Source organism: Nannobrachium achirus (assembly GCF_963921795.1).
Source record: "Nannobrachium achirus genome assembly, chromosome: 10".
NCBI lineage: Eukaryota > Metazoa > Chordata > Actinopteri > Myctophiformes > Myctophidae > Nannobrachium > Nannobrachium achirus.
In genome coordinates, this window is record NC_137819.1 from 33,202,204 (window position 1) to 33,228,451 (window position 26,248).

At 42.6% G+C, this 26,248-nt stretch overlaps 2 protein-coding genes across 2 annotated transcripts; one reads left to right on the forward strand and one right to left on the reverse strand.

The window, feature by feature from the left end:
- The first annotated feature begins 1,632 nt into the window (after positions 1–1,632).
- ggcta (gamma-glutamylcyclotransferase a) lies at positions 1,633–7,076 on the forward strand. Its single transcript, XM_080735004.1, has 4 exons — positions 1,633–1,829; positions 3,286–3,431; positions 4,887–5,019; positions 6,271–7,076. The coding sequence occupies exons 1-4, from the start codon at positions 1,725–1,727 to the stop codon at positions 6,394–6,396; spliced, it is 510 nt and encodes a 169-aa protein (XP_080591130.1). The 5' UTR covers positions 1,633–1,724; the 3' UTR covers positions 6,397–7,076.
- Positions 7,077–8,252: 1,176 nt separating this feature from the next.
- Positions 8,253–24,597, reverse strand: adnp2b (ADNP homeobox 2b). Its single transcript, XM_080734997.1, has 4 exons — positions 24,416–24,597; positions 21,973–22,094; positions 15,579–15,677; positions 8,253–13,117 (listed from the first exon to the last, which is right to left on the reverse strand). The coding sequence occupies exons 2-4, from the start codon at positions 22,078–22,080 to the stop codon at positions 10,265–10,267; spliced, it is 3,060 nt and encodes a 1,019-aa protein (XP_080591123.1). The 5' UTR covers positions 22,081–22,094; positions 24,416–24,597; the 3' UTR covers positions 8,253–10,264.
- Positions 24,598–26,248: the final 1,651 nt, after the last annotated feature.

Here is a 26,248-nt window from a genome sequence, read left to right on the forward strand (position 1 = left end):
TATAAACACAACTCGAGATATAGTGTCTAAACACCTGAACGTGGCCAGTGCGCTGTGTCTTCTGGTCTGTGGAATGTAAAATAAGAGCACTATTTACCTATGCTGTTTTTACTGTTGCTACATTTAAAAACATAAAATAAGTGTGAAACCATAGACATATTCAATCATAGCTTAAGTATTTGGATTTGGAGGTATTGAGGTATAACATTTTATCGCACAGCCCCAGAAAGTAAAGAAATAAGTGTTAAATTGAGCGGTAATTAAAATCGTACCTATCATTTTATAATGGACGATGTACTTTTCGGGCAAGTGGGCATTACCTTTGGGCAAGTAGAACATGACCTGTACTTGCCCGATGGGCAAGTGCCTCTGAGACCTTAGTGTCAACCCCTGCCTATAGATATATATTGTAGGCAGGCCTGGAATTTCGTCATTTTAGGGGCCTTGCCCCTAAAATGATGAAAAACTTGGCCTTTGGTGTTGTCCATTTTTTGAGGGCAGTCAGGGCACAAAGGCCAAATGCCAGGGCAGGAAGTCCATCAAATAAAACAAGATTTTAGAGAATTTGTTGAATTTAAGGGTTAGGGATGATAACCTATAATCTACAGTGAAATAGATAATTGATGGTATTTACAATCTGATCCATGCTCAGCCCTGCACCAATAAAAGTCACTGGATTGGTTTAAAGATGGGGACTCAGGGGAGTTAAGATTTCAGAATTTCAACAAAAGACACTGGTGTCTACATGACAAGAAAATGTCTACTGTCTACATATTGACAAGAAAGAGAAAGAGGAGAAAGTAGTAGTCAGCTGGGGCATTAAGGCCAATGTGGCCTCAGGTTATGCCATGGGTTTGAGGGGCACAAGGCCAAACTGACGGGCAACGAAGGCCATGGCCTCCATGTAATTCCTGCCATGATTGTAGGTATACATTTTACAATAGACATGGGCATGTATCCATTTAGATTTTTAAACTATAAATAACGTTATACTATAAAGTCTCTAGAATCTTGAGTGAGGAAACATTTGAAGCACATCCAATGTTAGCTCTGGTCCATAGCGTTAGTAGAGTTGAACTCCACTAACGCTATGGACCAGAGCGTTAGTAGAGTTCAACTCCACTAACGCTATGGACCAGAGCTAATCCAATGTATGACCGGTAGAGGGTGTAATAACTTAACTTCTCCTGCGGTGATAACCACTGCAGGGGGGGGGGGGTGCCCTGAAATAGACACTGTATTTATTGATTGATTGAAGAATTTATTATAAGTTTGCAATAGAAAAAAAGTAGTTTCATGACAGTACAAATCACTGGTACAAGGTCAACTAAAAGGAGATCCTAGAAAGCCGAGGCTTATTTCCACAGGAACCACACTTTGAGTATGTCATATAGCATTGAAGGACAGACGGTATTGTACAAATGAGGTTAAGAATGGTAAGGTTTTACGGTATTGCCTATAATTTAAATATTCTCTTCTCTTCTTAAATGGGCTCTTCTTTCTGAAGAGGATGTTATCTATGGTTATAATAGCTACGGTACCTCATAGAGCTACCTACAAGAGTGGTGCGCGGCACCGTCGTATGACGGAAATACGGCAACCGTAAAGTGTAAGAAGCACTGGACACAGGACCAGAGGTAGTGCTGAAAGGCTGATGTTGATGAGCCACCAGTGACCAAATGAGTCCTCGTTTCAAATCAGTGTAATTTAAATTATTCTACAACATGTCGGGTCGCTTCATGTATTTTGCGTTCGGAAGCAACTTGTTGAAAGAGAGACTGCAGCTGGCGAACCCCTCAGCGGTGTTTCACTGTACCGGAAAACTGAAGGTAACCGTTTTCAGTGTAACCTCATGCTGAATATTGCCATGCCAATATAAATGGAAAACTGAAGATAATAGTTTTCACTCTTAACTTTACACATGAATAGTGACAGTGTCATGTTAATATAATGGAAAACGGAAGTTTTCAGTGCAGACCTACATCATGACATGTGTGGTTCCTGTGGAAATAAGCCCCAGTCAATGGACCTGGAGATATCTCAGATAAAATACACTAGTACGTGGTGTGAGTGGTTAGTCCCTACATTGAGGATAGTGTATATAGGCTGGCATATTTCTGACTGTGTACATTACTTGCGTGTATTTAGGGATTTTATACATTAAAATAAAATAAAAACGTTAACAGTTTGCAAATTGTACAACGGTGCCAAAAGGATAACAAAATGACCAAATGGGCTTTTTTCTTCCAGTGACCTGCTTTTCAAACTGCTGATTGACTTTACATAGGCTTATATTCATTGATATTTTCATTCACATTCAGAGACCCAATGCCATCTAGTGCCAGAAAAGAATTACGCTCATTCTATTGTATTGTTATCTTGGTATCTGTGTTTAAATCTGTATCATTCTAATTACAGTTGCTTTCATAAGATGCTAACATTTCAAATCGAGGGATAGGCTAAATAAACGTTTATCTTAGTTGATTAAATAAATGGCTGAATGTGAAGTGATCATGGCCACAAAAACCATCCCCCATGAACACAAAGGTCCCTTCTTTAATTTGCACCATGTCTACCATGTCTGTTACTTCTTCACTAACCAGTGCTGCCAGATAAATAAGCAACCAGGTCTATGAACACAATCCCAAAAGAAGCGACTATAGGCCACATGAGTACTTTAAATGTATACATTGGCTATTTGAAAACATAGTAGTTCATTCAAGCTCACAAGGCATGTGAGCTTGTAGATCTGATATTGTTAAAACAATCTTGTGAGGAAAATATTTTCAGATAAGAGGCCGCAAACAAAATGCATATTAAATGGGGGTCCTTGACATGAGAATGTTTGAACGACACATTAGACAACATGCCCAAGTAAGCAACTTTACACTTTTTAGGAACCAGCCCAAAAAAACACAACCACCAATATTTACTAAATGGTAAATGGTGCATTTATATAGCACTTTTATCCAAAGCGCTTTACATAGATTGTGCATTACATTCACCCATTCACGCACACATTCATACACCGGTGGCGGAGGAAACCATGCAAGGCACCAACCTACTCACCGGGAGCAATTAGGGGTTCAGAGTCTTGCCCAAGGACTCTTCGACATTAACTCAGGGGGAGCCCGGATTCGAACTGGGAACCCTTCGGGAACCCTTTGTGCTGTAATAACGGTTTCTCTACCCCTGAGCTACTAGCGCCTTTACAGAAATCCAAAGTCGCTTATAATAAGCTGACATGGTAACACTGTCACTAACCCCTCTCCCTGTGCCTCACAGGACTATGTTCTGAATTTTGGCCTTTGGGATGAGCATGTGGACACCAGATGGCATGGTGGGTCAGCCACCATCCAACCCTGTCCCAGTGGAGAGGTGTGGGGAGTCGTCTGGACTTTGAACAATGACAACCTCGCAAGTCTGGATGAGTGAGTGACACGCACACACAAACACACATGCGGCTTATAATCGATACCTATTTTGGGCATGTCCTACGTGAACAATCAAAAATAGTGAGAGTAGACAATCTGCAAGCGATGCCACACGTTTGTAGAACGTTTATTTTCACTATTTGTAGTGTGACAATGTAAGCAATTATTTATATAATTATTATTTTTGTCATCTCAGACCCCTTATATACTGTGTGTGTGTGTGTGTATGTATATATATATATATTATATATATATATATATATATATATATATATATATATATATATAATTTAACTGGGGACACGCCACCCTGACAATCACTTGGAATTGTAGGAGTTGAGGCATTACATTTAGTTTGATTTGGTTCCACAGACAAATATTGTGAAAATAGCAGATCTACATTACAAGCTCACAGTCCCTCGCAACAATTTTAGCTTTTCTTTTATTATTTGACGTTTGTTTAATACTTTTTTCAAGGCATTAAAAAGGTCTTAAAAGTCTTTAAATCATACATGGGCAACTGGCAGCCCTGGGGCCACATGCAGCCCTCATCTTCACTTAATGCGGCCCACAGGATAATATCTGAATACTGATATATTAGTGATTTCAGCTTTTACAATTCCAAAAATGCCTGCTTTAATTACTTCAGTCTATATTAGTTACTTAAAGGACAACTTTGTTTTTTTACAACAAGGGTTCATATTTTAGATTGTAATTAGAGAGTAATTAGAGAAAAAAGTGTTAAAATATTTTCATTTGCTTCGTTCTATTGTTTTATCGCGTTTACCATGCTAAAATGTGGGGCATGCTTACGCATGGGGGCATGCGTACAAGTGGCTAAATATGTATTTTTAGACACAATAAACCAGAAGTTTCTTTATTGCTATTTACAGTAACACTTCTAGCCCCCATAAGTCACATCCTACCATGAAAGGTTGCGTTGTATCTTGGGAATTGGCTTATTCAGTGTAAAATGACTAGCCACTTGTATGCATGCCCCCAACCACTGAAATAAGAATCTCTAAAACAATAGAAAGAAGTAAATGAAATAATTTTAACACTCATCTTTTATATTCTTTAATTACAAACTAAAATATGAACCCTTGTTGTAAAAAAACTAAAGTTGTCCTTTAATGCATTTTTTTATGCACAACGTATTTGTATTTAAGTTCATAAAGCTAACATAACATATAAATGCATTGACAATTAAATACAAATTTTACTTTTCAGGATTCCAATTCAAAAATAGCTGATCTACAAGCTTGTAGATCGGCTATTTTTGCAATTTTTGACTGTATATGCATTGTCCCGCTGGAGTGACTGTGAAAATAGAGTGGCCCTCTCCATCATCAAAGTTGCCCACCCCTGCTTTAAATGGTCACTTACTGGTGACTTACTGTCATCTGGGGACCCCCAGGTTGAGAACCACTGTCGTGTTGTGCACGTTTCCAGGCAGGAAGGGGTGGAGCAGGGGTATTACTCGCCATTGGAGGTGACGGTGGAGACGGACAGTGGACCGCTGCTCTGCAGGACCTATCAGATGAACCACTTCCACGCCTGCCCTCCCTCCCCTCAGTACAAACAGGTGACAGCCACTGAGTTAAACACTCACCCATTAACCACTTAAAGGAGAATTCCGGACTAGTGCGTTTCTTACAATAATCTGATGTTATTCCATCCATTAACCAGTGGTAGAGGCAAAACAAATATCTCCAGTGCCCTGTATCTCTGAGCAGGGAGGTGGAGTTTAGTGGCCGTTTGCCTTTTTACGGTAGACCATTATGGACAAAACTCTGTCATGAATTTGTTGAGCGATCAAAATATGCGATTTAGCGTAATGCCCCACCACTCAGTCAGAGCTGCAGTGGACTCGAGATAAAAACTAAAACAAGAAAGAAAAGAAAACTGTACCACTCATTCTGTGATATAACATCAGATTAAGGTAAGAAAACACCTAGTCCCCCGAAAGTCCTATTTCATACTTTGTAGGGGCTGAAATAGCCGATCTACAAGCTCGCTGCCCATAACATGAATGACTTGCCTTTTGTTGTGTTCTTCTGGACAGTTGAGCCACATACAGTATATTCTTCTTCCTGCACAATTATCTGCGAAGCAGGGGGGAACAAATCATTATCAACTACAAAGCAGAACTGTTCATAAATCCACACACACATAGGGCTGTCACAATTATGACATTTTAAATGACGATTAATCGGCACTCAAATAACTGCGATTAATGATTTAATTGTGTTTTTGTCGTTGATAATTACATTTCTGCTTGGCTTTTAGGCTTTGAAGTTCTACATGGCAATTATGACACATAATTTAAATATAAAAAGAAATTACTGACATATTTGACAACTTTATACTTATAAAAAAAGAACATTGATAGTAGAAATAGCCGATCTACAAGCTCACAGCTTGTAGATCGGCTATTTCCACTACTTTCTTGTGTTTGAAACTACATGAACAGTTCTCAACATGGAAACGATTATGACGATTATGCGAAATATTTGCGATTACCTCAAATAATTGCGATTAGACCATTATGTAATAATTGTGACAGCCCTACACACACAGATCACAAATGAATTAGAGCATGAAACCTCTCACTGCATTTGTTCACGAATGGATGGATAAAACACATCCCTTGGCTTATTGTATTAACCCCCGCCCTCAAAACAAATTCCATTGCCAATGACACCTTTCAAAAGTACTGCTTTGAGAACCATTTCTAGACCTTTTTAAACGCTTCTAGTATTTTTATTATGTTTTTTTTTGTTTCATTTGCTCTGTGTGCTGTTGAAAGCCTAATTCCTGGTGTGTTTGTTATCAGGTGGTGTGCCTGGGAGCAGAGCAGAACGGTCTTCCAGCAATGTACTTGCAGAAGCTGGAGGCAGTGAAAACCAACAACTACAGCGGCCCCTCTGTTCTGGACCAAATCGCAACGTCCAAAAAGTAGGACCAGCGCCGCTGGGTGGACAGAAGGAGTTACTACACTCTCTGTGGCCAGGAGACTTTTGGGCTGGCACTTTTCGAACACATCTGAAATGATTTGTCCGCCCCTTGATATTTCCAGGGTGACCCGATAGCTAAATGGTTTACGGCGCTAAACACAAAATACCCTTCTCAGTAAAAGTCCCCGGTTGATTCCCGGGCCAGACAGACAATTTGCTGAATGTCATTCCACAGCCTACTCGCTCTCTCTCTCTGCATTTCCTAAGCTTAAAATGCCCCCCTAAATCAGTGGTTTTCAACCAGTGGTCCGGGGACCACCAGTGTTGAGGGGGACCCAGGTGGTCCCCAGCTAAATGATGGCAAGTAACCAAATGGACCCGTATAGATCTTTAACTCTTGAGTTAAATTATTAAGTCATGCAGAAAAAAATATATATATTTTGATCAACTCTTATCTCCTATGGCACCTCATCAATACAGCATGGAATTGTGGACAAAATCTAAATCTTGGGTCTGCGAGGCTAAATCTCATCAAACGGTGGTCAGTGGCTCGATTGCCGAATACATAATGGAAAAAGGTTGAAAACCACTGCCCTAAATGACTAGGAACCAAGGTTTTTGGTGGGCAAGTGTTGAAAATGCAATGATGAATTCTGTATTTTAATAAACCTATTTATTTATGCTACTTGACGGTCATTCATTGAACGCCGCCGTAAACGTGTATATATATCGTTGTTGTCGGGTGGAAACCTTGTATGTCCAAAACCTTCCTTTTTTGTTAATATTTTAAAGTAGTGAAAATGGCTGATCTACAAGCACGGTGCAAGGCGTTGTGCTTGTAGATCTATTTTCACTAGTTTTATGCAACAGTGTTGTATGTCTGAAGAAGCAGAGCTTTACTTTACGAAGAAACATACAAGGTTTCCGCCCGACAATGATATCATCCATATTTCATCTCATATTTTTTCATAAATACATGCACTATTTTATACTTCATAACAGCTTTGCACGAAAGTAACGAGAATAGCTCATCTACAATGCAAGCTCACAACGCATCACAACTATATCGCCAATATAGGGACGCCAGGTTGTGTTTAAGTTTGTCTGTGGGGTTTATAAATATTTGAAACGATGAAAAATATGAGCTTGTGGATAAATAAACTATTGTATTTTCAGTACTTTTACTTCCAATCCACTGCAGCTCAGAGGCAAATACAATTATTTGAACCCTTTAGTTACTTTGTAGATTTTGTAGAAATTATTACAAAACATACATTAGCCACTTAAAGGAGGACTTCAACCTTTCAGCCCATCTTCATATAACTGGTCCTCACTAATAAATTGTCTCAGAGGAGGGTTGTGGACAGGTCAGTTTCCCATCGTCTTGTGACATCATCGATGGGGGATCAAAGCTAATAGAAAATGCAGGATTTCTATTCCTGAAAAGTTAAAGTGGAAGCCATTGTTCTCGCGATAATAAAAATCGATATATTCTTTTAAAATATTAATTTTCTTTTTGTCAAATGATGTCACAAGACTATGGATTTCTGAACTTCCCACAGCTCTCCTAAGGGACTCTGGGAGTCTGGCCAGCCGAGGCGCCTGATGGAGGGGAAAGGAACTGGTTGGAATAACGTGTTCCTTCCACGCGCTGCGTCCAACCGGGGAAGCTCCCCCGTCAGGTGAAATGAAGCGGCTAACTCGCTCCCCATGCACTGAAGGAAGCATGAGCTCAGTTCGGGGCCCTCCCCAAGCGTGGCAGAGGGAGAGCAGAGCCCAGGATCACAGCTTAGGCAATTGGCACAGGGTGAAAAATGTGAAGTTAAAAAAAATAAAACACAATAAATAAATGACCCATTGCTCAATAATAAACCTTTTTATTTATACCACATAATAGCCCCTGACAGAACTAGAGACTCTACCATGTTCAAACCTTTTCTGTTCCTCTCTGAGCCATAGAAAATGCAACAGTTACATTTAAAAAACAAAACAATCATCAGAAAGTTATAAACACGGCATCCACAAGGGACCCACTAACAGGATGAAATTATATTATAATAATCAACAACAGAACAGTAAATATGTTATAACTTTTAGGGACAAACCGGTGCAGATTAAAGCGTCTGACTTCAAAGTAACATTGAACCAAAAATCACATGCAAACACCATGGTCTGTGACTTGAGCCCGAATCCATACGTCCGTCGCACGACGTAACATAAATTAGGCTTCAGAAGCAAGTGTTCACTCTTTCTAGGAACAAACTCAACAATCTACAGTTTTGTAGGATTATGAAGATTTACAGTTTAAGCTCTAAGGCTGGAAGAAACATTCTCCTCAGTGTTACTGAGAGAGAACACAGTGGAAAAAAGGTGAGAAACACACGGTAAGAAACGTAGCCCTAAAAAGTCACACATCATCATGGGATTGGGAACTGAACTTTCAACGCAAATAGTGAACATCACTACAAATAAGAAATAAGATAAATCATTTTTGGCAAAACAAAACAAAAAAAGCAGAAATGGCACGCATATGTTTTAACCACTTAAACCCTATATCAGGGGTCTTCAACGTTTTCAGGCCAAGGACCCCTTAGTTGAGAAAGCGATGAAGCAGGGACCCTCACAACTTTTTCAAAGATTCAATATAGTTTCATTGTTTGACAGCACAATCATCATTGTATTTTGGATTCATATTTTGTTTTCAGATACGTATTTAACCACTTGAACTGTCATTTCACTCTGTACTTGGACTATTTTTCCCCTCTACGCCAAACGTCTTTGCCGAAAATAGCCGATCTAGCGCGAGGCGTTGTGAGCTTGTAGATCGGCTATTTTTGGCTACAGTTCTCAGAATATGGACACTAGGTTTCAAGTTGTTAATATAAAAAGGTTTGGAAGATTTGGAGGACCCCCTGTAGTAACTCCGAGGACCCCCTAGGGGTCACCAGACCCCCTGTTTACAGACCCCTGCCCTATATACTTAGTTGACTGGGATCCCCCAGGGCTCCTGTTTTCACTCTACTCTATCTTCACCTGAATACGCTGATCTGCAAGCTCACAAGCGCATCACGCTGCGACGCGTTGTGAACTTATAGGTCTGCTATTTACGGCAAAGGTCTGCCCCAGAATAGGGTTTAAGAACATCCATCCATGACGGAAACAATATGTGGGGAATGTTGTATCATCTCAATTGTATGTTGAAGCAAAGTGTGCAAATGTCACATTACCAGCTGGAAGAGCTCATGCACAATTTCAATGATTTAAACCGCTCTTTCCCAAACAGACCCATTTAAGAGTAAATAAATATCCCCCTTTTTCGTTTTTGGAATTCTTTTTTTAAATCATTATATATTTAAAAAAAAAAAAGGAACGCAAATTAAAAGTTTATATTATTTCAAGTTTTTAAGACAATCTATAACCATGAGCTTGTAGATCGGCTATTTTCACTATTTGGGTTCCGGGGAGACATACAATTTCTCTTTTGGGTCTGAAGCTAAAACGTTTGGGAACCATTGGTTTAAACCTTGAAAACGAGCTTCACTTCGATAACAATAGCGATTGTTGAGACTGAGGTCTGACAACCTGCAATAATGTGTGTTCCGGGCTAAAGAGTTACACCGTCTTATTTTAGACTTACTCAACAATCAGCATTGCTCATGACAATGACATGTACCATCAAAGTGCTTCAAAAGCCGTAAGGTTATTTTGAAAATGTAGATATAAAAGACCACTGAAATTAAACGACTCCAGCAGGACCATGTCGATGACGGCTACATCAGGAAACTGCTTTCCATTTACAGTTGACTTACATACAGTACTGGAAAATACATTGTATGTACAACATAATTAAGAATGCGAAAACACTGGGCTGAATTAAGCTTCTCCCATTTCTACTGCTTTGTCAGAGGCATCTACATTTCCATCGATTACATCGCCCTCCATTTCCCCCGATTCTTCCGTTGGCTCAGAATCAGCCGCTCTCTCAGGACCTGTGGTCTCTAGCATTGGTTCTGGTTCATTGTCCGTCTGCTCCACCGTCTCGGGGATCTGCACCTCGGGGATGAACAGGTTGTGCTTGACTTTGCTCAGCTCCACCATGTTGAAGCCCATGAAGACCACCGTCTTATTCCTCTTGATGACCTTCATGCAGCGGTTGCGTTTATTAGTGAAGTGTGCGGCCAATTCGGATCTGGTCATGTCCAGTCTCTTGCACAGCACGTCGGTCTCGACTCTGGACATGTAGGGGCTGACCTGGAAGTATCGGTGTATGAAGTCTCTGAGCGTGTCGGCGTTCAGCATGTCACTGGCGGTGGGCTCCAGCGCCAGCTTGACCAGCGAGTCGCCCGGCGACATCTCCGGTGAGATGGGAGGCGCCTGCTTCTCCAGCTCTCGCCTCTTGCGCGCCAGCTCTCTCTCCCGCTTCTTTGCCTCAAGCACCTCCTTCCACGCCGCCTCCAGCCTCCTTTTGCTCTCCAGCTCAGCCTCCGTCTCTACGGGTGCAGCGGGAGGCTTCGGAATCTGGGGTGGGGGAGCCTGGAGGATGAGGGCTGGAGGTGGTTGCGCTCGTATAAGAGCAGGAGACATATGTGGCATTTGGAGGAAAAACATCGGTGGTTGCTGTGGTTGTGGCTGTGGTTGTGGCTGTGGCTGACTGATCTGTTCCTTTGGTTTTGTCAACCCTGGTCCTCTTCCCCGTGCCCTGGGCACAGGGGGCACAGTGGGCGGAGTGGGTGCCACCGGCGCAGGTTCCGGGGCCTTGACTGGTTCCGGTTGTTTCTTCGGTGAACACCGGCAGCGCTCCATGTGAAGCATCACAGCCTGCTGCGTGACCTTTCCCGTGTACACCCCGTTGCAGTATATGCATTTCATCGCCTCCGTCTTTAGGATGGCGTGAATGGTGGGCGCCACGAAATGCTTCTGTTTCAAATGCTGCAGGTGCTCCAGTGCGTTCACAAACTTCTCGTCGCAGAAGGGGCAATACAAGCTGCTGCTTTTCAAAGCCGAGTGGCAGACCTCCGGGTGGGTGCTGGGCATCATCTTCAAGAAGATCAGGTCGAAGGAGGTGGTGATCAAGGCTAAGTGGAACTCTGTGTCTCCTATGACTTGCATCGGTGCACTGGTGTTGATGTCAAAGTAAGGGAACACGATTTTCCCAGTGCTATTCGTGTACACCCTGAACTCCTGCCTGAGGAAGTCACAGTTGGCCTTGCTTGTAGGATCGTGCTCCTTCACGTGCTCGACAAGTTGTTTGATTGAGAAGAACAAAGCCGAGCAGTAAACGCAATTCAAGCCATGCAGTAGGTGCTCAAACACTCCCTTTTCCGACAGGAGGATTTTGCACACTAAGCACTTGACCGTTTTGTCAGGCATTTTCTTCAAGAACAGCGCCCGGGCAGCGATGCTTTCACACTTCGACGTAACAGGTTTAGTCTTGTGAGCTACTTCTGTGTGCAAGTCATATACGTTGGAAGGGAAAAGCTCATTGCAAAGCGGGCAGGTGATCCATTTCTTAGCTTGCACAAGAGAATTGGTCCCTGACCCGGTGATTGGAGCCAGAGGCGTCCCTTTGCTCTGAGAGCCGGCGGGCGATACTGGAGCAAAAGTATAAATGGGCAGGCCATTCATCTTGTTGCCAGTGGGGATGAGGTGATTCAACAGTGACTGTGAAGTCATCATGGTACCTTGGGGAGTTTGGAGGTTTGTGGAGGCTTTCTGCAGCTGAGATGGAGGAGCGCCCCCCCTTGAAATGTTGACCTGAAGTCCAGACGGGAGAACCACCGGCTGGTTCGAAGGATTGTGCATAGGGGGTCGAGGGACTGGGGCTGCGGTCGGCACGGCCTGTTTTAGAGAGGTGCTGGGTGTTGTCGTGGGAAACGGGACTATGGGCCCTCCTTGGGCCAAGGCTATAGTGGCGCCTGGCTGCAGCAGACCTCTCGCCTCGGCACTAGCTAGCTGCACTAAGGCTGAAGCCTGAGGTGGCAGGAGTGTTTGGTTAGACCCTGGGGCGCAAATCAAGTTGGTCTGGGCTCCTTGCAGCTGTTGTAGCGTCAGTGGTGGGGGTTGTTGCCGGTTGTGTTGCAAAACCATGGACCCGTTGCTGAGGACTTGCTGTGGCTTCGGAGCGATGAATGAGAACGTTGAATATCCACTGAACCCGTTAGATGGAGCCGGCGCCGGGCCCGAGACGTAAAACTTTCTCTCTGCGATCATGGTCTGCACCTGTTGGCTAATCCCGGTGTGTGACGGTTCCGTCAACATGTGATGGATCACGTGATCTAGAGACCCAGTTTGTAGCTTGCACACCCTACAGCAGTAGATCCTTAATTTCGTATGGATATCCGTTTTGTAGCCAATGTACGTTTGTGCCAACTCCGGGAGGTGCTTCAGAATGACGTGCTTCTTTAGCGGGAAGATGGTGGCCGTCGGGAATCCGCATTTCCGACAGTGATATCGCTCGTTTGGACGATGGGAGGCCAGAGGCGGCAGCGGCAGCTTCTTGTTTGCAGGAGCTGTGGGACCGTCCGGCAGGGGGGCCTGGTGGAAGAACAACGCGTGCTTCCTGATGCTCTTGGCGGAGCCCACAAACGGGCATTGACTGCAGAGTGCCAGGTTGCATTCGTTCTTCTCATACTGATGCATGCGGCTGATGTGGCTCTGGAAGCAGTAGGCGTTCTTGGTGGAATACGTGCACAGGCTGCAGCACATCAGCTTGGTCCGGTACGGCCACTAGAAGAACACACACACAAACGCATCATATGAAGGCTCAACCCATGCCTGGACAGTTCATCAAATTCTCCAATATTCTAGATCAGTGTTTCTCAAACTTTTATATTTGAAGGTCTCCACTTAACTCTGACAGTGTACAAAGGGAACCAAACTGACCCGTTAGGGTCCTTTTGGTTCCATTTTTACACTGTCTGAGTTACAGACTTGTATGGGTAAATTTAGACCCCCCTAAGGGTCGATTCATACTCCACTTTTAGAGCCTAATATATTTAGATTTGGCTCTGTCTAAACTATGATATGGCGTAATTCAGAGGATCGGGGGGCCGGTAACGTCATTAATTCGGCTCCAAATGACGCCATATCATAGTTTAGACAGAGCCGAACCGAAATAAATTAGGCTCTAAAAGTGGAGTATGAATCGACCCTAAAGGAACCCAAAGAGTCCCTGTAATCCACTTTGACAACCACGGTTCTAGATATATTTGAACCTTTTAAGCATGATTTATACTTTGCAAGGTAAAGATAATAGCTGATCTACAAGCTCACATGTGAGGTGTTGTGAGCTTGTAGAGCGCTTACAGGTAGTCAAAACAATTTTCACCTTTAATGACATTATAGGTCAGTTTCAAAGTGGTTGAAAGTAAATACCTGATGAAGGCCGTAGAGGCTGAAAAACATTTTCGTAGCCGCTCTGTTAATTAATAGAATAAATAAAATTTGGGAGCATCAAGACGTCTCTTCTATTCAGTATCTCTAATTTGATCCAGCAGCCATCGAAATGTTTGGATGAGCGTGTATCTTAATAAACCCATTACGGAACAAACACTCTATAGCAATGATTGCTATCAAATCTTATTTTAACCAAAACATATTCCTACAAAACCCTGCAATGCCTTTATTGTTATTTGCTTTAAATAGCAAAACATTGTAAAAGATAATCCGGAAAGAAAACCTTGTGTTCACAGTGACCATATGTGCACATCATTTGATCTTTACAATATCCTTCCTGTAAGAAACTCTTTAACAGACAAAGATCAGCTAAACTGCGCAAAAATACCTGCACAGATGATCCCTGTGAACAAACACAGGCTATAGACATGTTGATGTATTTATGGTAAGTGTATAGAAGAAAAAATATATAAAAAATATAATTTATATAATTCAAAATATATAACAAATTAATTATATTGTTCTTTCAAGATACAGTATGTGTCTTACTACAGGGAAACACCAACACAATAGTATAGTGACTGATAGAGGGAAATGATAGCTTAAATAGCTCTTATATCTATAAATAAAATAGGCTAAACGTTACAGTTTAACTTTAAGGTCAAGTAATTCAGTACGCTTCCAACCTGTCATCCCTATCGTGTATTGGCTAAAATAGTAGATGGCTGAATTTCCCTGTGCGACACCAAACGTATGATGGGATATAAGACAGGGCTCAGTTAATCTATTATCACCTCAGGCTCACACTAGAGCTGGGATACCCGACCGAAAACCCGCGGGGCCCGACGGGCTCGGGCTCGGGTCGGACGCATTTTCATAATTAATTGTCGGACGTCGATTCGGGTCGGACATAATCGTTGATATAGCCTCTGCCTACCTTTGACATGCATCATGCACTCTCTCTGATGATGATGCACGCAGCGCACAACTCCGCACTTTGTGTGTGCTGCTCGCGCTAAACACTGCTGAAGCAACGGAGACATAACTGAGCATGGAGAAAAGTCCCACGCTGAGGTAAACGCGTTGATTGGAAGTGGCGTGCTGCTGAATGGAACTCCTAGCTTGTGTTTCCAGTACTGTCCCTTGCATTGGATGTTTATTTTTCGGTGTTGTTGTGTGCAGTCGCAGTGCACTGTGCCAGCCTCGTCCGTCCGTCCGTTCAACACACATCACATCACTCAAGTAAATCCTGGCTTTTTTATACATCTTCATCGTGGCGTGTTCCGTGACAAAAGTGGCTGATATACAAGCTCACAACGCCTCGCAGCCGCGACGCGTTGTGAGCTTGTAGATGTGCTATTTTCCAGGCGCAGAAACTTGCAGAATTAATGAGTGTGCAGCGAGTCACTGTGTCAGACGTCCAGCGCAGCGCAGCGCACGTTATTATTTTTATTATTTAATAATCAACGTAGCCTACTATTGAAACACTTTCACAAGCCAGTGTGGCTTAATATTCACATTAAGGGTAACAAGCAGGCATGCTGCATGCACTGCACATTATTAGAACAAGTTTGCTGCTAGTGAGTGCAAATCAGACAGTGGCTTCCTCAAAGAAAAAGAAACAAGGCGAAAAAGAGTTGGAAACATAAGGTTCGGGCCTCGGCGGGGGTCGGACGCATATTAATGATTAATGCTCGGACGTCACGGGTTCAGAACGGACAGAAAAAATGGGCCCGATCCCAGCTCTAGCTCACACACACAACTCAGATGCGTATGGAAACATAATATTTACCTTTTTCTTCATTTTACTACTGAAGCCATCCGTAAAGTCAGCCCACTCCGTCTCCTCAAAGGCGTCATCTTCATCTGAAGATACCTCTTGTTGGAGCTCCTGTAAAGCGACAGACAAACAAATTATTACCATTATTAATAATAATATTTATTTCACACACACAACATCGAACACAACCCCAAAATTGTGACACATAACATCGAACACAACCCCCAAATTGTGAGAAAGGCCAAAGTGCGACAGAGTCTATAAACAGACTGTCAGCAGAACAGCCAATCATAAAATGATAAAATGATCAGCTAAACTGAAGTTGTTTTTTCTTAAGTAGGTCATCTAATAGTTTTATCTTATTTTAGGAACTCTAGACTGAAAATGAATGTTAAAATACAAAATAGCTGGCAATGCATGTCCATTTTGCCTAAAAGAGCAGTCAATGCATTGTAGTTGTAGTTGCTCAAACTCTGGTAGTTAAATTGGGGGCAGCAGTGGCTCAGGAGATAGAGCTGCCGTCTTGGATTTGAACAAAATAATCCCCTAGTCTAAAGAATATGCAGTCTGCCAATCATAATGTGTCTATAAGGGTTTACTATGAGAGCTAAGTAGGTGTACCTTACCATCTTGCCTTGGGATGGATGGCTATGCAATTAAGACATTACATGGGTATTGGATATATAAAGAGGAATGGGTGTAGCAAACGGGCAGATAGGAGCAACCAGGCATGTCTAGTTTGGTTGAGATAAACAAAGTCTTGTTCTCATGCTTTGAGCAGGGGTGTTGCACCAAATTCTGGGCCCTGGGTACAAGGATTCACTGCGTTATTTTGTGCTATAACTATTCAAAAGTAGCAGATCTACAATCTCGCACCCACCCATTGCCGGCTATGAGCTTGTATACCTGCTATTTTTCAATAGCTAAAGTATTAAATAATTAAGGCCCCTCGGGCCTCCACCTTGGGCCCTAGTAACCCAGTCCAATACATTTAAGTACATTGTAAAGCGCTTTGTAGAAGAGTGCTATAAATGCAGTTAATTTACCGTCAGTCACATCACGTCACACTTTTCCCCTACTCATATATCTGCCCCTATCCATGCCAAACTTTGCACACACACTCCTTGGCTGACAAACCACAACCTCCACCCCTCATTTCTCACATGGCCCTTTTCTAGCACCACCATGAGGCCGATTCTTGCAAGACACATTTTTGGACACTGCTCCAACAGATTTTGCCCTAAAATCACGTAAAGCGGTACACAGTATGTCTACAGTCTTGTCATCAACATGCATCTGTCCCATCTAGCGCCACCATCAGGCCGATTTTTTTAAAACACATTTTTGGACACTGCTCCTACAGGTTTTTCCGTAAAATCACACAAAGCGGTACACAGTATCTCCAAAGTCATGTCATCAACATGGATCTGTCCCATTTCCCATATTCCATCCTGATTGGCTACCATTGCCTTCTAAAGTTTGTGTATGCGACCTCCGATTTAGGGAGTCTTACTGGTTTACTTACGTTTAACATTTTGAATATTTACTGTGTGTACTGTGTATATTAAGGCTTTTGTTTCGCAGATATAAATAGTGACCTTGGCAATGGGAATGAGTGGTTCTCGAGCCATGTGGCCCACAGGGCAGGAGCCTGTCTCCTGCTTCAGAAGCGTGAGGGGGCTTGATGTACAAGTACACCCCCTGGACAAGACATGACGCTAGTATGTCGCAGGGACCCCTAATGCAACCCTTGATGGTGAGTGCCAAGCAGGGAGGCATTGGGTCCCTTTTTTAGAGACTGGGTCACAGTCTGTGGAATGACCTGACCAGGAGATTGAATCACAACCTCCCAATCTCAGGGAGGAAACTGCACCACCAACTACAAGGCCACTGAGCTGCTAGGATTGCATATGTTCAGTTTGTTGATCTTCAGTTGTTTGTAGCAACCAGCCAGGGAAAAGGAGTGGAGTCTACTTCTAAGCTATCTACAGAGAAGTACAGAGAGAACCATTGGAGAATGGGAACAACTTCGCTGGGGAATTCTCAATGATTTTCTTAGCCATTATTCAATCAATGAATCGATTAATAACTTATTGTGTGTAGAGCTTGTAGATCAGCTATTTTCACTATATATATTTTTCTTTTCTTTTTTTCCAAAGTGAAGGTTTACACCTATGTGTAATGACATGCCCAAAATAGAGATTATTAATTGATTGTTATTAAATGATCGGTTATTTTCTACAATCGATTAAATGTTGCACCTCTAAATGGGAAACCATCTCAACTGACTGAACTGGAGGCAGGGAAAACACCAAATGGCTGGTCTGGAGGCGGAGAAAGTGCTGATTGGCTGGTTGGGAGGTGGAGAGGCCCTAGACAGGGAGAGCTCCCCGCCTGGACTGTCTCGGCAATTCTACTGTGACCTAGCCTCCTTTCTTTTTAAACACCTAGTGTCAAAGAACTGACATTGCACCATAAGCTGCTGAACACCAGAAAGGGAAGACCGATTTCCTTTAGTTCATGACATCCTTTATCCAACAGCACTTGAAAGCATGCAATTGTCATAAGATTAGAGGAATATTGCCTAGTCATACTATATCAGAGGTCTTCAACAGCGGGTCCGGGACCCCTAGAGGGTCCTCAGAGTTACTACATGGGGGCCGCCAATTCTTTGTGATAGGATCATTCTTTTAAATTAACAACTTGAACCCTCGCATCCCTATTCTGAGGAGAACTTTAGCCAAAAATAGCAGATCTACAAGCTCTCAACGCCTCGCACTGCGAGGCATTGAGACTGAGCTTGTAGATTGGCTATTTATGGCAAATAGGTTTGGTGTAGAGGTAAAAAAAGAGCAGACCAAGTACATAGTGAAAGGTCAAGTTAACTAAAAACACAAATCAGACAGACTGATGACAGTGCTGTCAAACATGTCTATGAATCTATCTCTATCGATAGAAATCTGCATCACACATTTATACAATATGTAGTGGGGGTCCCTGCTTCATCTCTCTCTCAGCTAAGGGGTCCTTGGCCAGAAAACGTTGAAGACCCCTGCACTATATAGTTCAATATTAAGCTTATAGCTCAATGAATTACAACATATCAACTTGCTTTATTCTTTTCGTTTTTACTCACGTTGACTTGTCTATAAATTATAGGAAATTAACTGTTGCAGTTAGGATTTATAGTTGCAAGGATATTGCAAGACCTGCAAGGATTCTGACAGCAGTTCTTGTTTGGACACTGCTCCAACAGATTTTGCCCTAAAATCACATAAAGCGGTACACAGTATGTCTACAGTCATGTCATCGACATGCATCTGTCCCATCTAACGCCACCATCAGGCCGATTTTTTAAAAACACATGTTTGGACACTGCTCCTACAGGTTTTTCCGTAAAATCACACAAAGCGGTACACAGTATCTCTTAAGTCATGTCATCAACATGGATCTGTCCCATTTCCCATATTCCCTCCAGATTGACTACCATTGCCTTCTAAAGTTTGTGTATGCGACCTGACAGTCGCTTATCTCCCGATTTTGGGAGTCTTACTGGTTTACTTAAATGTAGTCCATTTAAACATTTTGAATATTTACTGTGTGTACTGAGTATACTATGGCTTTTGTTTCGCAGATATAAATAGTGACCTTGGCAATGGGAACGAGTGGTTCTCGAGCCATGTGGCCCATAGGGCAGGAGCCCGTCTCCTGCTTCAGAAGCGTGAGGGTGCTTGATGTACAAGTACACCCCCTGGACAAGACGTGACGCTAGTATGTCGCAGGGACCCCTAATGCAACCCTTGATGGTGAGTGCCAAGCAGGGAGGCATTGGGTCCCTTTTTTAGAGACTGGGTCACAGTCTTTGGAATGACCTGGCCAGGAGATTGAATCACAACCTCCCAATCTCAGGGAGGAAACTGCACCACCAATTACAAGGCCACTGAGCTTGTAGGATCGCATATGTTCAGTTTGTTGATCTTCAGTTGTTTGTAGCAAACAGCCAGGGAAAAGGAGTGGAGTCTACTTCTAAGCTATCTACAGAGAAGTACAGAGAGAACCATTGGAGAATGGGAACAACGTCGCTGGGGAATTCTCAATGATTTTCTTAGCCATTATTCAATCAATGAATCGATTAATAACGTGTGTAGAGCTTGTATATCAGCTATTTTCACTATATATTTTTTTTTCCTTTTTTTTTTTTCAAAGTGAAGGTTTACACCTATGTGTAATGACATGCCCAAAATAGGGATTATTAATTGATTGTAATTAAATGATCGGTTATTTTCTACAATCGATTAAATGTTGCACCTCTAAATGGGAAACCATCTCAACTGACTGAACTGGAGGCAGGGAAAACACCAAATGGCTGGTCTGGAGGCGGAGAAAGTGCTGATTGGCTGGTTGGGAGGTGGAGAGGCCCTGACAGGGAGAGCTCCCCGTCTGGACTGTCTCGGCAATTCTACTGTGACCTAGCCTCCTTTCTTTTTAAACACCTAGTGTCAAAGAACTGACATTGCACCATAAGCTGCTGAACACCAGAAAGGGAAGACCGATTTCCTTTAGTTCATGACATCTTTTATCCAACAGCACTTGAAAGCATGCAATTGTCATAAGATTAGAGGAATATTGCCTAGTCATACTATATCAGAGGTCTTCAACAGCGGGTCCGGGACCCCTAGAGGGTCCTCAGAGTTACTACAGGGGGGCCGCCAATTCTTTGTGATAGGATCATCTATACTATAATTTTGCGAATGTCTGAGTGAGTGAGTGAGTGAGTGTCTGTCTGTCACAGCGTTTCTCCTCAGTGGCTGGAGCAATTGATCTGAAATCGCATCACCATAAGCATATGAACACACCTGACATAACTGTGAAGCCCGTTTGTCACTTTCACAAATCGTATGCTGTATATTAGCATTTTTATGGTGTATCTACTATCTATTCTGCATCTAGCATGAGGCACATCTATTCTGCATCTAGCTTGAGGCAAAATGTTTAACCAGCTCTGTGTGTGTGTGTGTGTGTGTGTGTGTGTGTGTGTGTGTGTGTGTGTGTGTGTGTGTGTGTGTGTGTGTGTGTGTGTGTGTGTGTGTGTGTGTGTGTGTGTGCAGGCAGGCGGGTGTGTGTGCAGGCGGGTGGGCGGGCGGGCGGGCTGGGGGGGGGGGGGGGGGGGACAGTATCTCTGTAGCCATTAAACGAAACGGGTTTCTTACATTGATGCTCCTACATCATGCAAGCACCAGTTAAAGTTACTTTCCATCCCTCATATACTGTATGCACAGTGCACATCCCATAACCCACACACTGCACATCATTTTGGAGCTCATATCTTTGAACGGGTAAGGGCTAGTTCTTTTAAATTAACAACTTGAACCCTCGCATCCCTATTCTGAGGTGAACTTTAGACAAAAATAGCAGATCTACAAGCTCTCAACGCTTCGCCACTGCGAGGCATTGAGACTGAGCTTGTAGATTGGCTATTTATGGCAAATAGGTTTGGTGTAGAGGTAAAAAAAAAGAGCAGACCAAGTACATAGTGAAAAGTCAAGTTAACTAAAAACACGAATCAGACAGACTGATGACAGTGCTGTCAAACATGTCTATGAATCTATCTCTATCGATAATAATCTGCATCACACATTTATACAATATGTAGTGCTTCATCTCTCTCTCAGCTAAGGGGTCCTTGGCCTGAAAACGTTGAAGACCCCTGCACTATATAGTTCAATATTAAGCCTATACCTCAATGAATTTTTCTATAAATTATAAGAAATTAACTGTTTTTATAGTTGCAAGGATATTGCAAGACCTGCAAGGATTCTGACAGCAGTTCTTGTTTGATGAGTTGGACCAATTTCTTTCTTCTATGGTGATTATAAAACCAACCCAACTTAATCAAACTGTCTCTGAAAACGGAAATGTAATTGAGCACAGAATGCTCAATATGAATACACTAAGCCCCCCCCCCCCCCCCTATAGAGCTCGCTTATATGTAGTTTATAGCACGGGTCTTCAACATTTTCAGGCCAAGGACCCCTTAGTCGAGAGAGAGAAGCAGGGACCCCCACAACCTTTTCATAGGAAAATAGACGATCTACAATCTCACAAGTGCGAGTCGTTGTGAGCTTGTAGACCTGATATTTTTGGCTACAGTTCTCAGAATATGGACACTAGGGTTCAAGTTGTTAATATAAAAAGGATTGGAAGATTTGGAGGACCCCCTGTAGTAACTCTGAGGACCCCCTAGGGGTCCCGGACCCCCTGTTGAAGATTTTTTTGCCTCCACCTACCCCTTCATGTGATTTGCTGATAAAAGCAATAGTTGCACAAGTTAGGTACTTTCAGCTAATCCAAGTAGCACTCCAAAATGACCAGCTGTGTCCATGGCCATAACAACCCTTCAGCTTACCTGTAGTAGGTTCTGGCATTCCTCCAGGCCAAATTCACTCAGAACGGTTTTCACTTTCCTCCGCGTTTTCCGGATCTTCTCAATGCTTGGAACTGGAATCTGATACATCGTGTCTCGGAGGCCTAAAACGTTTGAAAACAAACACATACTTGTTATATATCTGTAGTAGAACATTAGTAACTCTTGGGACTAGTATAGACCATATTCGCATGGCGGCCATTTTGCTACCCCGTTCTTTCAATGCAAAATGCCAACATGGCCACCGTGTGAATATGGTCTATAATGGAATACACTGAATTATTATCATCAATGATGAACGATAATAGTGTTATATGGACATAATGTATATCTGCTAATCAGATCAGAGATGTACAGTAGTTAATGTATAGGTAAGGGTAAGTAGGCCTATAGGGAATACACTGCCCTTGTTTTGCCTCTGAGAATACAGCCTGTATATATACACTGTATATACTTCATAAAACGGTGCTGTCTCAAAATGAACAAAGCAAATCTACAAGCTCATAATGCATTGTGAACATGCATGGTAGATCTGCTATTTTCATTGTGCACCACCACTGTACAAGGAGCTATAAACTAGGCATATCAGTGTTGCTGATAAATAAATATGACCAATGCACCTTGTGAACATCAGTAAAGGCAACCCATTGCATCTGAAATGTGATATATCAATAGGAGTGCAACAAATTATGGAAAAACAGGGCCTTTTTTAACCACTTAAGCCAAGATACACTTCATCTTAATAGAAAAAAATAGCTTACCTACAAGCTCACAATGTGAGCTGCCTTGTAGAAAGTCTATTGTAGCAAGTATTTTTTAAATACAATTTCTGCCTATATTGATAATGTCATGTGCAAAGTAGGGGTGTCAGGTTGAAAGAAGTTATTACAAACATTAAACATGTTTCCCCCAGTACTGTACATACATTTAAAGAGCCGTTTAGGTCAATTGTTGACACTCAAATGTTTTGAATATACACTCAGAATGTAGAATGTCTGGTAAGCTGAGTTGATTGTTAGTATGCATTTAAAAGTAAAAGTACAAAAGTAAAAGTACAATCACTCAAAAGAGGAACATGACAGATAGCATTGAAAGGACTTGAAATAATTATAATAATAATGTTAGTTTTTTATGAAATTTAGGTCTGACTCTGAATCTTTTCGTAATTGATCTCGAGAGGATAAGCCCGAGACGCAGCATCTAATTTTGATAGACACAATGACACAAATAAAGCATCGTTACATTATTACTTCTGGGGGGGGGGGGGGGGGGCAGTTAAAATATGATAGTTATTGGGGTCTGAAAAGGTTGAGAACTAGAGAGAGGTTGTGTTCTAAAAGCTTGTGTTTTAAAAGCTGCTATCCGAAACTCATTTCCATCATGGTGTGTATAGCAGTGTTTCTCAAAGTGGATTCCAGGGACTCTGTGGGTTCCTTTAGGGGAGTCTAAAGGGGAGTCTGATTTACACTGCAGCCAAATCCAGCCTGAATCAGATCTGTGTCACATCCAGATTGGAATCTGATTGGTTTCATACGACCACATCACCATTTAAACCAATCAGATTCCAATCTGGATGTGACACAGATCTGATTCAGGCTGGATTTGGCTGCAGTGTAAATCAGACTGCAACTCTGACAGTGTACATAGGTGGTTTGTTCCACTGTAGTTAAGGGGAGACCTTGAAATGTAAAAGTTTGAGAAACACTGGTGTATAGGGTAGGAGGAGGACACCTGCTGGTTTGACATGTAGTTCTGCCTCAAGCTCATACATACACATGCAATAATATTACATGTTGGAGCGGTAGGAATTTGGCCACTCGGGGCTACCTGAGACCAGGGTTCGAATTCCTGGGCAGGCATCACAGTTATAGGGATCAGTGCAGCTTTGGTGGGAACAGACAGCTGCCTCGAGCAGTGGTTCCCAAACACTGGGACACACTGGGTCGTGGACAGATTTCTATGGGTCCCTTTATTTTTTGTTTCCAACAATGTGTTAATTATTGTTGTTTCAAAACACTTTCAATAAACATTTGTCATAAATTGAAATCTAAATTCAGTGATTTTTTATGTAGGCCTTTCATGAAAGTATATAAATACATAAATAAAATTAAAATATAAGAAATTCCATTGATTATAATGATTAGAATCAAATGTTTCAGAAGGTGAAAATGGCACATCTACAAACTCAGAACTTGGCACGTGTTGTGAGCTTGTAGATCTGCTATTTATAGTATAGGATTTGGAGGATGCTGTGTGTGTGTGTGTGTGTGTGTGTGTGTGTGTGTGTGTGTGTGCCACAGACAGACAGACTCACTCACTCTCTCTCTCTCTCTCTGTATCTCACACAATCTCTCACACACAGACAGACAGACAGACAGACAGACAAACGCACAGTCGCACACAGTGTGTGTAGTAGACAGATTACCTGAAGGCTAGTTGACGACCACAGTATGAGTGTGTGTGTTTGTGTTGTTGTGTGTTCAGGAGTGTGTACTTCCAGGCAGCACCGTGGTAGAGCGACGCCCACGGGGAGGGAGAGAGAGAGAGCCGTCCAACGAAACGAATCGCACGTCCTGGGTCCGCGTGCCGCGCGGTGCAATCCGTGCCGGGTTTTGTTTAGATCCCCTCTAACCAAAACGGGTGAATTTAACTAAGATGTTTTATTTTATTTCATTTGTTTTCCTCCTTAAACGCTGCTTTTGTCTTTTCTCCTGCTGCTGCTGAGGAGGGGGAAAAAAATGGCGCTCGAATTCAGGAACTGACGTCTGAGGATGGCTTATTTGCATACCGCGCGGGGGAGCCAATCAGATTCGTCTCAGCCTCAAACAGGCTAAAACAAATCTTTTTGTGTTTTTTTAAATGAAACTTTTCACATGTTGCTCCAAAATACCTCTGGGTTGTAATAAGGTATCTTATTTCCCAGATTCATGTGATAAAAGGTGGGTTCATTTGGTGGTTTAGCTACCCTGCTGTGGATGGCAGCTTGGTCTGAGGCTGGGGGCGTGGCTCTCACGGGCCAAAGACGGTCACGTGTTGAGGCTGGCCAATCAGATGTCGAGAAAGTGAGCTAAATGGGCGGTCTTGCTGCTTTTTTTGTGGTGGTGACGTCATATCAGGCTATTTGACGTTTGAATAGGGGAGGGGCGGTGAAAACATGCGCCCTCTAGTGGCTGCATAGAACTGCATCACTCTAATGACCACTTTTCGAATAAAAAAAAAAGTGAAATCGGAAAACGTAACAGCATAGTTAAATTTTTCGGATATATATAGGCCTATATATAAAATAATTACGAACTATTCAAAAGAAGATTCGTAAACACTTTATGTCACAGTCACGGAGCAGTAGGCTACACAGGCCTTTTAGCTAGCTTTGGTCAGGTTCAATGCGTTTTTCTAGTCACAATCGTGTAATTTCAACAAAATCAACATTTTTAAATGTGGCTTATTAGTTTGCTACGAGAGGAAGTTAGCATGGAGGAAGACGTTTAAAGGACCTTTCGTCAGAGAGTTCCGACGTGCAGCTTTCCGAACTCTAATTCGGCATAATGGTTTTCAGAAGTTGCAAGTGACGTCATTTTGTAGTTAAATGAATCGGACCTTTCCGATGCAAAGTTCGGTTCGGAGAGAGTATGGACAGGCCATTAAGGGCGTTTTCACAGTGGAGTCAGACAATGACTCAGCAATTTTTTGTGCATTATGCGAAAAGAACACAGCCCCCTCAGAAGTGACCCACACGGCTGTTTCACTTCTAGTTCGCATTGCAGTTCGCTCAATCTGGGAACCCATTCTGTAATTTCTGTTTCCCTTTTGTTTTTGCCTCTGGGGGCACCGCCTCCTTTTTTTGTAGAGACAGGAACTCGGTTCGGCTCCACCCCTTCCTCCCGGGTGCTCTGTGTTTTACAGTTAGGCTACATGTTTAAAGCAGTGGTGCTGACTGATTGAGATTAGAGTTTGCTTAACATGTGCATTGTGAACCTGTGCATTGTGAACTCCAGGTTCAGTTCACCTTTTGCTGTTGTGTTTTAGGCTTGCCGTACAGCCTTAGGGTGTAGACCAGGGTTCCCCAATTAGTTTTCCCCAAGGTCCGAATTATGTCTAGGGTACCAAGCAGAGGGCCACAACATTGCAGGGAGCGACGGTGGCATTTCCGCTACTCCAGCGAAAGTTCAGATATCGTCGTTGTCGGTTGAAAATCTTGTATGTCCAAAACCATTTGTTTTGCATTTATCATTTTAAAAATGATATAAACTGCGATGCG